Source organism: Tribolium madens, unplaced genomic scaffold (assembly GCF_015345945.1).
Source record: "Tribolium madens isolate multiple individuals breed KSU strain unplaced genomic scaffold, Tmad_KSU_1.1 Scaffold_1;HRSCAF=32;Tcas5.2_LG8, whole genome shotgun sequence".
Lineage (NCBI taxonomy): Eukaryota > Metazoa > Arthropoda > Insecta > Coleoptera > Tenebrionidae > Tribolium > Tribolium madens.
In genome coordinates, this window is record NW_025400984.1 from 2,442,240 (window position 1) to 2,454,360 (window position 12,121).

General features: G+C 31.8%; 2 protein-coding genes across 7 annotated transcripts; both read right to left on the reverse strand.

Moving 5' to 3' along the window:
* Positions 1–208: 208 nt before the first annotated feature.
* On the reverse strand, positions 209–10,185 carry LOC123016338 (protein CLEC16A homolog). Of its 6 annotated transcripts, none has more exons than XM_044416674.1 (9): positions 9,627–10,185; positions 9,440–9,579; positions 9,191–9,339; positions 8,915–9,144; positions 6,779–7,461; positions 6,268–6,728; positions 4,078–4,228; positions 3,548–3,861; positions 209–981 (listed from the first exon to the last, which is right to left on the reverse strand). In XM_044416674.1, the coding sequence occupies exons 1-9, from the start codon at positions 9,827–9,829 to the stop codon at positions 412–414; spliced, it is 2,901 nt and encodes a 966-aa protein (XP_044272609.1). In that variant the 5' UTR covers positions 9,830–10,185; the 3' UTR covers positions 209–411. The 6 variants fall into 6 exon arrangements, with proteins under 6 accessions (XP_044272609.1, XP_044272607.1, XP_044272611.1 ...); XM_044416672.1 differs by having other exon boundaries at positions 4,075–4,228; positions 9,627–10,183; XM_044416676.1 differs by having other exon boundaries at positions 4,087–4,228; positions 9,627–10,182.
* A 189-nt stretch (positions 10,186–10,374) lies between these two features.
* Positions 10,375–12,035, reverse strand: LOC123016340 (tRNA (cytosine(38)-C(5))-methyltransferase). Its single transcript, XM_044416681.1, has 3 exons — positions 11,424–12,035; positions 10,897–11,369; positions 10,375–10,843 (listed from the first exon to the last, which is right to left on the reverse strand). The coding sequence occupies exons 1-3, from the start codon at positions 11,476–11,478 to the stop codon at positions 10,379–10,381; spliced, it is 993 nt and encodes a 330-aa protein (XP_044272616.1). The 5' UTR covers positions 11,479–12,035; the 3' UTR covers positions 10,375–10,378.
* Between the last annotated feature and the right edge of the window lie 86 nt (positions 12,036–12,121).

Sequence of the window (12,121 nt, forward strand, 5' to 3'; positions counted from 1 at the left end):
CACCGCCTACTCTAATTTATCTTTTTTTTTTGATCGCACGGTATTTTTATGTGGGGTGTTCTCGACCGATATTTCAAATCGATGTACAAATAAATGGTTTTTCAGAAAAAGAACTAAATATTCTCTATTCTCCACTTACCATTTCGTACAACTTACCTCCAAAAATTACAAAAAAATATGAAAAGTATAAAATAAATACAACACAAAATAAAAGAAAAATAAGTTTATTAAATTCCGCATTAATAAGTTCAACAAAAATAAAATTATGGATAATTATAGCCCTTCCTTTTCACCTTCCTGGAGTACATTTTATTCCATTATCTTCAATTACAGCCTCTTCAATAATAAAAACAATCATCATGATAAAACAATTTTTATTAATTACACTAAAGTCAACAAAACCGCCCTGTACTATACTGTTTCAATATTCCCCCCTTTCTTCGAATTCCTCCTCTCGCTGGCAATAAACGACGTTTCTTCGGAACTAATCGAAACTTCCTCTTCCGGTTTCTTCTCTACTTCTTCACTCTCTTCTTTCAGTTGCGGCCTTGGCACAATTGCGATTTTCGGCGTCATATCAATCACCGAATTTGATGCTTTCTTGATCAACTCCAACGGAATCTCTTCTGAACGCGGCCTAGGCATCCTAGGGGAACCCTCCCGCGACTTCGTCCTACTCGATGAAGAATCCCTGGATCGGTTGGGAGTCCGATCGTCTTTTTTCAAGTTTTTGGGATCGCTGTCGCGATGGCGCCGCGACTCGTCCGTTCGGTGAGTCACTCCCGGGGGACTCTCCCATCGGGGGGTGGCGAAACCAGGGCCCCGGGAGAGGCCAAACGGTCGGTCGCGGAGGCCTCGGCCGGCGGAGCGGTTGTAAATGCCGCCGCCAACGAATGCGGGACTCGGGGGACCCGATTGGCCGGGGATTTCAAGAAGGCGGGCGATGTGCTGCATCTTCTTCTGACGGGCCTTGATACGGCCCTGAAAAAAAAATAAAAAAATAGTGGCAAAACTAAAATCTGAATTTGGCAACACTGACTATCAAATACAAATGTCACAACAATTTTAATAAAGTTTTTGTAAAAATTCTAATATCTGGTGATTTTTTGGAAATGAAAGAAACTGTTTTTCGAACATTTTCCCCGTCTTCAACCAGAAATTTGATTATTTCGTCAAAATTTTTCAAAAAAGTCGATAAACCATCAAATTGGTTAAGAATAGTTCTATTTGATTTTTTTACAAGATTTTACTAGTACACGATCGAAAATGACAATTTATTTTTGTTTTTTCGAATATTTTTTCAGCTATAAACACAATTATTTCGCAAAATTTCGTTAAAAACAAACACAATCCAAAAATTCAACAAATTCGACCAAAAACGACGTTATTTTTGCCCTTTTCAAGTGTTTAAGCATGTTTTTGAGATAAAAAGAATGAGAAATCTAAAGATTTCGTTGGAGTAGGCAAAGTAAATCGAAATTGACATTATTTTTAGCTTGTTTTGCTCGACTCTTCGTTTTTGAACCAGAGTCTAATTTTTTTTGCAAAATCTTGTTCAAACACACTTAAAAATCACAAAAACAATTGATACTGATGTTGCTTTGTTTGTTTCACTCGATTTAACTGGTTCTTGAGCAAAATAAGACAAAAATAAGCCGTTTTTAAGCACGCAAAAAATAATCGAAAACCACCAAATTGGTTAAACATAGTTCTATTTGTTTTTTAAAAGATATTACTAAACATGGTCGAAAATGACAACTTATTTTTGTTTTTTTTTTCGAATTCTTTTTCAGCTAGAAACACATTTATGTTGCAATTTTGTCAAAAACAAGCCACAAACATAGCTCAAAAAACGGCGGCGTATTTTTTGTCTTTTTGAGAGATAAAAACACAAAAAGTAAATATTGCATTGAAACAAGCTGAAAAAATACAAAATTAAATCGAAATTAATATCATTTTTTACTTGTTTGCCTGACTTAGTTCGTTTTCGAACCAGTAGTTCATTTATTTTGCACAATCTTGTCCAAACACGCTTAAAAATCACAAAAAGGATTGATATTGATGTTATTTTGTTTGTCTTACTCGGTTTAACTGGTTTTTGAGCAAAATATGACAAAAATAAGCCAAGAAAAAAATTTTGCCGAAAAAGCCTTTTTTAAGCATGTTTTTGAGATAAAAAGAAAGAGAAATCTAAAGATTTCGTTGGAGTAGGCAAAAAAATTACTAAATTAAATCGAAATTGATATTATTTTTGTTTGTTTTGCTCGACTTTCTTCGTTTTTGAACCAGAGCCTCATTTATTTTGCAAAATCTTGTCCAAACACGCTTAAAAATTACAAAAACAATTGATACTGATGTTGTTTTGTTTGTTTCACTCGATTTAACTGGTTCTTGAGCAAAATAAGACAAAAATAAGCCGAGAATGTTTTTAAGCACGTTTTTGTACTACAATCTCAGTTTTTTTGCGAGATTGCTAAAACGAACTGAAAAAAAAATCAACAAATACGTCGAAAATTAGATTAATTATGCATTTCTTGAGAGTTTTAGTAGCTAGCAACGCAATTATTTCACAAAATTTTGTTAAAAACAAGTTAAAAAAACAGAATTATGCCGAAAATGATATCTGTTTTTTTCACGAGAGTTTACCATAACAAAAATCACTAATAGTTATAAAAAAGATTATATTTTGATATTTTTACCTAACTCTTAGGCTTTAACTTATTTATTTTGTCAAATTTTCTCAAAGGAAAAATAATCGAAAACCACCAAATTGGTTAAAAATAGTTCCATTTGCTTTTTTTTCGAATGCTTTTTCAGCTAGAAACACACTTATTTTGCAAAATTTTGTCAAGAACAAGCCACAAATTAACATAATAGCCCAAAAAACGGCGTTTTTTTGTCTTTTTGAGAGATAAAAACATAAAAAGTAAATATTGCATTGAAACAAGCTGATAAAAAAAAATACAAAATTAAATCGAAATTGATATCATTTTTCACTTGTTTGCCTGACTTAGTTCGTTTTCGAACCAGTAGTTCATTTATTTTGCAAAATCTTGTCCAAACACGCCTAAAAATCACAAAAAGGATTGATATTGATGTTATTTTGTTCGTTTTACTCGATATAACTGGTTTTTGAGCAAAATATGACAAAAATAAGCCAAGAACAAAATTTAGCCGAAAAAAGCCTTTAAGCACGTTTTTGTGCTAAAATCTCAGGTTTTTCGCTAGATTTCCCTAAAACAAACTAAATAATTAAGAAATCAAGTCTCAAATTACATTATTTTTGTATTTTTCGAGCGTTTTTCAGCTAGAAACGCAATTATTTCGCTTGGAAACAAGCCGATAAATCACATAATTAGGCAGAAAAGCATGTCACTTTTGCTTTTTCCCAAAATTTTAAGCAGACGAAAACTGCGTTTTTTGCGAAATTTTGTCATACAAATCTAGTGAAAATTTGGCAACTTTTTAAACTCGGATCTGGTGAATTTTATGTTTTTGATCTGGCAACACTGCAGGTCACTTTGATCAGAAATTTACTTCCACTAACCTTGGTTAACCTTTGCTTCGCCGCCATACACCTGATGTTATCATCGAAAACGAACTTGGCACTGAGCAATGGCACCCGATTGGTCGTAGTTCCCGACAAAGGTCTATGTATTGTAATATGCAGACACCTCGAATCGTCCTTATCCCCCGTCACCTCTATATCCTGCAAGAACCCTACCAGTTTGGCTACCCCCCAACCCAACCTCTTCGTATCCGGCTCGACCAAAATCAGTTGCAAGACGTCGATCACCAGAAACCTCCTCGTCTTCGTCCCGTCCTTCCACAGCACCGTACATGCGATCAAATCCGAATTATCTGTAACAAAATGAAACATTCTCATCAGGAGGCTTCATCGTCTGGTGAAACACCGCAGAACGAGACAATCGTTAAATCCCTCTTCCATAAAAGCACCAATACTCATGCAGAAAACAATAATAAAAACACATCTTTTCTTTGGTATTAAATCGTGGTTTATTAGTTATAAATCTGTAATTTAACGATTGTGTGATTCGTGCAGTTCTGACACACAACGAGATATACTCAGGTCCAAGGCTTGATCAATCTGGACGCAGCTCTGGGGGTTGGTTAGAGGTAGTTGGGTTTCCATTTCGCCGTTCAAAGTTAACACGACGTTTCGGACCAAGAAGAAGACTCGGATAGCTCGACGTGCCCGCTCGACCTGCTCAAATAAAAATATCACTACTACTTTGCAAACAGAAAAAAAAGGTTGGTATTTATTGTTGTACTTCGATTTTAATAATTCGCATGAATAAAAATAAAAAAAATTGTCTATATCACAAAAACTAAAACAAGCAGAATATTTTTACGTGCAATATGGTGATGAAAAAGTGAACATTATTGATAAATGTAAAAAAAAAAACTATTATTATTTTTCATTTACACTGCGCATAATTTGTGTACCTTGTACGTAAGAGAAATGAAGTGATTTAAGAGGCGAAAAGTAGCAAGAAGTAAAAAACGAAAAAACAAAATTACGAAAGAAAAAAAATCAGAAAAACATGGAATAGATAGAAATAAACAGATAAAAAATAAAATAAAGAGTAAAAAAAAAATTTCAAATAAAAAATAAATGCAGTTTCTTAATCCCCTTTTAGTTTCTCTCTCAACGTTGTAAAACTGTAAACTTCTTGGTTACACTTTTTTATTGATTCCTAAGCTTCACAACAACAATGAGAGAAAAAATTTAGGATATAGCTAGCTGTTAGTAGAGAAGAAATAACAAAAAAAACACCTCAAAAAAAAAACAGTAAAAGAAAAAATACAGAAAAATAAAAGGTAAAATATCTAAGTTTTTTATAAATACAGGTGCGCCAGAACTCGCGCCCCAGAGAAAAAAAACATGTAAGGTACGATACCAGGAACATGGAAAAACCTTCTAAATAAAAAAGGTAAACATATAAAAATAATAATAAACATTAAAAAACTCAAAATGGTTATTTTTGTTACAGGCTCCTAAATACAGCCTTGGGGGATGAATCATTGCTGTTTTCGGACAAGGCGAAGCCGAGGCTGGAGTAGTAAATGAATCCGCAAAAACTTACGTGTCATAAACAACATTTTTTGTTAAAGCTCCCAAAAACACATTCAAACCCCTTATTATGCATGATGATTAAATAAAATAACTATTTCACGTACTATTTTATTGAGTACGAAAAAAAATCATTTTCAGGAGTTAAAAATTGCTATTTTTGGAAGCGTATACACCAAAAATATATCATAAATTCTCAAAAATTATTAAAAAATAAAAGACAAAAAATTAATATTAAAAAATAAATAAAACAACACATACAAAAAAGAATCAAAAAGATAAATTTATAAAACAATCATAAGGAGAGGATTCTGTGGCTTCCCAACGATTTTCTGTTATTTAAAAATTAAAATTAAATATTTATTAGAATAATTTCAAGCATGTTTTAAATAAACAATAGAAACTTTTTTTATTAATATTAGAAAATTAATCTAAAAATTGATTATTTTTATTGTGTCTAAGAATATTGACTAAGTATATTGGTAAAAACCAATCTTCTAGTCTCGAAACGTCAGCAAAATAACTAACAAGTTTTTTTTATTAATGTCCAAATTCCACTCAATATTTGTTAATGAAGGTGAAAAATATCACTACTTTCTCTCACCGTAATAAAGTTTTGTAAATTTTTGTTACATTAAATAAATAAAAATTAAACTGTATAAATTTATCTCTCGTTAAAAATTATGTAGATTCAAAATTCACTTCACGTAAAACAAGGTATTCCAATAGCCGTTTTTTCAAATATTTATTGTTAAAAATAAACATTCCAAATATCTTTTCCATAAAACGTGAAATGTTAGCGCAAATTCCTAATACAGTAGAGTCTCGCTAATTCAGACTTGATGAGGAAAAATTGTTTTTTTCTCATCATAATTATGATTCTTTTCAGTCACAATACTAAATAATAGTAGTAAACAAAACGATAATCAACTGTGCGGATACTTTCAGAGAAAACAAGTAAAGTTAGATATCGATTTTGTTATTTACAAATTTCAATGGCCCTAGATATTTTTTAAGTACGCTCCGTTTTGTCCGAATTAAGTCCGGATTAGCGAGGTCAGAAATAGTGAAAGTTAAAAATTCAGTTTTGAAAATGCAACTTAGGTTAAAAAACTCACAAAAACCACTATTTTGACTACTTGACCTTGTTTTTTCCTTGTGTCAACTCTCACCTCTCCACACGGCAACCTCTTGGTAAAATCAATCCCCGTCATCGGCGTCCCCGTAGGTGGTAACAAAATTGCACTATCCATACACAACCATTCTACATTTAATGAAGTCTTCGACATATCACAGTATTCATGTTCAAACATATCTAGGAAAATCTCTTCGCTCTTGTAAAAATTCCTCAAAAGCGCTGTACTTTGCGTTTTTGCCGATTCTATCGTCGATTTATGCGATTCAAGAAGCACACTTTTACCATCGGCCATTACTAGTTGTACTAGGAGTTTAAGAGCCAACTCGAGAGTCACTAATCTGACTCGACACGAAGGCTGGCATGAAAGCAGCACTATATACAACAGTTTGTCCACTAAGTAAGTGTTGTAGGTGTAGCGCACATCACGAGACGATGTCTTCGACGTGTAGGTCTTTTTAGGCCTTAATACTTGCTCGTTAATGTCCGGCATTATTCCTGACAAATTTAATTTAATTAAAAACTAAATTTTCTTCAATTTCACTCACCTTTATTGTATGCCATAGCATACAGCAAAATAAGGGCAAAAAGCGCCGCGTAGTCGTTCTCCGAACAATCCAACGCATTGTAAACCGTTTCCAAAAACGGTTTTTCCGACACACTTTCGCTCTCAGTTGGCGTAGTCGCCAACCTTTGCTTCTCCTCATCTGTAATATTCTTATGTTCCTCAACTACATCATCTTTGAAACTACTCTCTGACCCACTCGCTTCTTCATTTTTCCCGTTTCGCTTCATTTCATTTTCGTACGCTTCCAATAATTTCTCTACTCCTTTATCGTAAATTGATCGATCGCTTTTCAGAACAATCCAAGCGACAGTTTGGACAACAGGTGAATGCGAGATGATAAGACACACTTGCGAAAGTAGGAATAAAGCAACGACACATGAAACTTTTCCTGTTGATGGTTCATGAGGAATACCGCCGTTTGATGATGATTCGTTTAGGTTTAGTTTTTGATTGAGCGCTTTTGTGATTGCTTCCACGCCTCCTGTGGGTTTTCGTACGGTTGAAAGGGAATAGATGTATAAAGGGATGAGGAGTTTGTGTAAGAGGTGGTCGGTTAGAACTTGATTCAAGTCAGTGATGTTTAAGCAAAGAATGTCGTTTAGGTAATGAAGATGGTCCAGGTGTTCAGCCACTAGATCGGACAACCGATTCTGAGATTGGTGACTGAAAAGAGACAAATACTGAATTCAAATATTTAAATAAATGATAGGAGTAAAATTTGAAAATAAAACAAAAATATAAAAAAAAATAAAAATACATTATTCTAAATATTCATCAGTGTATAAAATTTGTAATTTAAACAGTGGAGAAATTTTATGTGTTTCTTAATCGGTATTAATTAATCTTACTTTCAGTAACTATTTATACAATGATTTTTTAAAAAACAACAGTCACTGTAGAATTTTTATTTATGGATCGATTTCAAAAATCAAAAAACTAACTTAAATGGCTTTTAATATAGTACAACCTGACACTTTTAAAATATTTCCAAATGTTATAGTATATTTTGAACTACATTCAACTTTCTGATTTTAAATAGGGACCAAATTTTTTTTTTCTTATTTGAAAGATATTATTTAGTTTTCTTGGTATAAACATGTGCAATATGTTTTACCTCTAGTAAAAATTATTGTTTAAAAAATTATCAAAGTTAAAAAAAATAACGAAATTTGATAAAATACAGTGTGCGCCATAACTCGCGCCCCAGAGAAAAATGCCATATAAGGTAAGATACCAGGAACATGAAAAAAATGTTAAAAAAATGTTATCTATAAAAATTTCGAAGTTATGAGGGTTTAAAATTAAATTGTAACTCTGTTCAATGTTATCTGTGGCTTTTATTGGCAAAATTGTTGTCCATTTACTAAATAATTGTAAAAAAACATATACAAGATTATCAGTATCATTAAATAGATATAAAAAAATGTCAAATGTCAAAAAATAAATGAGAAAAATTTTTGACAGATAGAATTTTTTAAACATTTTTTTCATGTTTCTGGTATCTTACCTTACTTGAAAATTTTCTCTGGGGCGTGAGTTCTGGCGCACTCTGTATACTTGCATGATATTAAATAAAAAATTGACATTAACAATAATCTTATTAAAAGTAAACAAAATAAATAAATAATAAAATAAATTAATTAGGTACACTAAATTAGATGTTTTTCAAATTTTTTATAGGTAATTAATATTAATATGTTTCATTACAAATTTGAAAAAATATGGGTAACATATTTTCACATCTGCTGCTTTTTGACATTACAGTAATGGCATTGTCTTATTTGACACTGTGCAACTAGATTTTATTAACTTTTATTATTTTTTTTAACTTTGATAATTTCTCTAAACAATAATTTTTACTAAAAGTAAAACATATTGTATATGTCTGTACAAAGAGACTTAATACCTTTCAAATTATGAAAAAAAATATGGATTCTAATTTAAAATTATAAAGTTAAATATAGCCCAAAATGTACCATGACATTTGGAAAAATTCTAAAATTGCCAGCTTATACTATATTAAAAGCCATTTAATTATTTTTTTTTAAATCACCCTGTATAAAAATGTGTAAAATCGATATAAAACCTAATGAAAAAAAAAAAAACTTATACTTACTCTGCATCATTGCGAACACAGACATCTAACTCCTGGATATGTTTTCCAATAAACCAAACAATATTTGAAAAATACGGAGCTGCTGTTCTATCCCTAATGAAAGCAAGCATACTTGCATCCTCAACTTTATACACATTTAATGTCAAAGTTCGCACTGCTATCCTGACCATAGATTCAGGATGATTAAAAAATTTTATCGCTTCCGTGTATAACGGAAAATCGTTAGTGTGCTAAAATTTAAGTGATAAATATACAAAAAATGATGATACAACATACTTCATTGTAGAAAAAATGTATAGTATGAGCGTTCAGTTTCAAGCTGAGAGTTTTCAAAAACGAGATGTAATAAGCCATGACTTCCTCATCAGAGAAATCGAATTTGTGTACGATTATCGAATTTACGTGATTATTTGATAACAAGTAATCTAAAAATAATTTCAAAAAAGTTCATAGTTATTAAAAGAATTAATTACAAGACTTTGTTTTGCCTTGTAACTAATTCATGTGAAAATTTTCCGTAATTACATAGCGATGTTTCGTTTCTAATATTCTCGAATAAAATATTAAGCGTTTGAAGTAATTGGACGCAAACAAAGCTCGAGCCTCCGCTTCGTTGTCTCATGATACGCAAAAAGAACGACAACATGTTCTTCTCCAAAAAGAAGCTGCAATTTCATAATTATTTCTTTCAAAACAAATAACACCATCTTACTCAAAAACGGACGAGTCATTTTGATCACCCCAGATTAAAATTTCGGCTATTGATCGAAGAGTCTCGACCAGTAACCCTCGGTTGTGTTCCGATACTGTTTGATTCCTAGACAACACGTTGTACAAGTATTTCAAGTGTTCCAACGAATGGGGGTTCTTAGGACGGCCCCAACCGCCACCGAACCAACTTCTACTACGAAACATTGCACAGTTTTAAGCACCATAACCACGATTTTGCAACATTTTCAAGTGGTAATTTAATTAGTTTTGATTAGGACGCGGTTTTTGAGTAGGGCACCGTTTAGGTTGTTTGACAGATGTTTGTTAATGTCAATCAGCTGATAGTGAGTTCCCATTAGTTCGAATAAGAATTCTTCGATTTATTATTGTTGGGACTTAAAGTTAAAATTGGAACACACGTTTCGTCGTATCATTTTTGAAGGGGTAGATTGAAACCGAGATCTAAAAATATTTAAAAAATCGTGGTCATTTTGCATTGGTTATAATCATCATTACTACGAACGTAAACAAAATGGGAAAGCGAATCCTCATTACTTCAAATACGAATTTTAAAATTCTTCCATTTTTGTCGTTAGACCAAAAGTTGATACTCCATTTTTGGAAGAGTAGACAAATATTGTAGTAAAAAAGAATTAATTTGGACTGCATTGGTTACAATCCTTATTACTACGAACCTTTTATTTACCTACAACCGGTAAAACACGAAGAAGATTGATTGATGACATTTATTAGTCATTGTAATAATTTTATTAATTCTGCTACAACTTTAACATTAATACTGTTCCCTAATAACATATATTTTTGTTTATCACTTGTACTTTTAGGGAATGTGAAATCTTCAGGAAAACTCATTAACCTGCTTATTTCCCTAGGTGTAAAAAATCGTATTTTTAACTGATGTGCTAATTGTAAATAAGAATTACTTCTAGGGTCAAAATCAGAAAGTTTGTTGTACATTTCACTTTTTACTTCAGGCAAATCGCTATAAACACTTCCAGTGCCTTTAACATAACGTCCATATGCTTTAGTAAAGCAACAAGTGTTTTTAGAGGTGCTGTAACGGATGTCCGTGGTATCTAAATAATTTGTTAAAATTTTATCGCCTAAATAATAAGAAGCTAAGTCTTCGTTTTGATCTAAAATCAGGCTTATTTCAAAGCAATCATTTGCGTTCTGTCGATAAGGAAGTTCAGTTTTCTAAAAAAAAAAAAAAGAACAATAAAAAATGTTGAATAAGAATTAAGTCTTACTAATGACCCAGCTTCAAAATTGAAACTACTTGGGGGTTTCTTGGCTATACAATAGTACCGATGCCTGGTATTTGGTACTCCAAATTGGGTAGGGGTGAGAATAAATTCTTGATAGAGGAATCCGCATTTTTCCAATGTCCCAATTAACAAGTCTCTCATTTTTGATTGTTCAAAACCTTTTACATTTTCTATTAAAATTCTAGTGACATTTAGTTCAGGTAAAATCGATAAAATGTATATGAAAGATTTGGTTCTTTCATCGTTGATATCCTCCTGAAGACCATTTCTTGTAAATGGTTGGCATGGGGGCGACATTAAAATGGTGTCAACACTCAATTTATTTATGAATTTTGGTGTCAGGCTTTGAACGTTGCGACTGAGTAGAGTTATTTCTGGGAAATTATGTTTGTAAACTGAATTGGCAGTAGGATTTATGTCGACTGCTGCTTTAATTTTGCCTTCTACGCCACTAGCTGTAAATAATTATGATTGAAACAAACAGTAGAATTGCGTGAAATTTGTGATACCTTTTAAAGCCCAATGCATCCCCCCAATGCCACTGTATAGTTCTAAAATTTCCATTTTTTACTTATAAAATCTTCTAGGTTAAGTTTAACCTCACTCTACCCCAACCACAACTCTTACTCTTGCATTCTCATGCCATCTATTGGAATATTAGAAATCAAATTTAACAAACTATAATTTTTTTGTGCTTTGGTTTTTCTGATAAAACTGGACCCGGGAAACCAATTGAATTAAATATGGAATGAATTCAAAAACCTAAACCAATTATTAATTTTTTTGAATGAATTCAAAAATCTAAGGTGATTGGTTTCTTAGATAATTATAATGGCCGACCTCAAACGACCCAATCACAACGTTTACTTTTACAACAATCTTTACGGTAATTCATAAATAAGCTTACTGCATTTTTTTAATTAAAAAACAAAACTGTTTCATAAATTTTTATCAAAATAGTGATTGCAAAATGTTTAATTAAATACTGTTTTCCACTTATATTTGTTCTTCAACCAAAAATAAGTTGTTATTCAAGCTACATAAATCAAATTTAATTGTCTTTGAAGTCAAGTCTTTGAAGATGCGCTCTGCACACTCTGTACACATTCAGTAACAACTAAATTAGCATCTGCTTAATTTAATAAATGAGTCTTTATAATATATTAGATTTAAACAAAACATAGCTTTGTTTTTTATAACAGAAAAT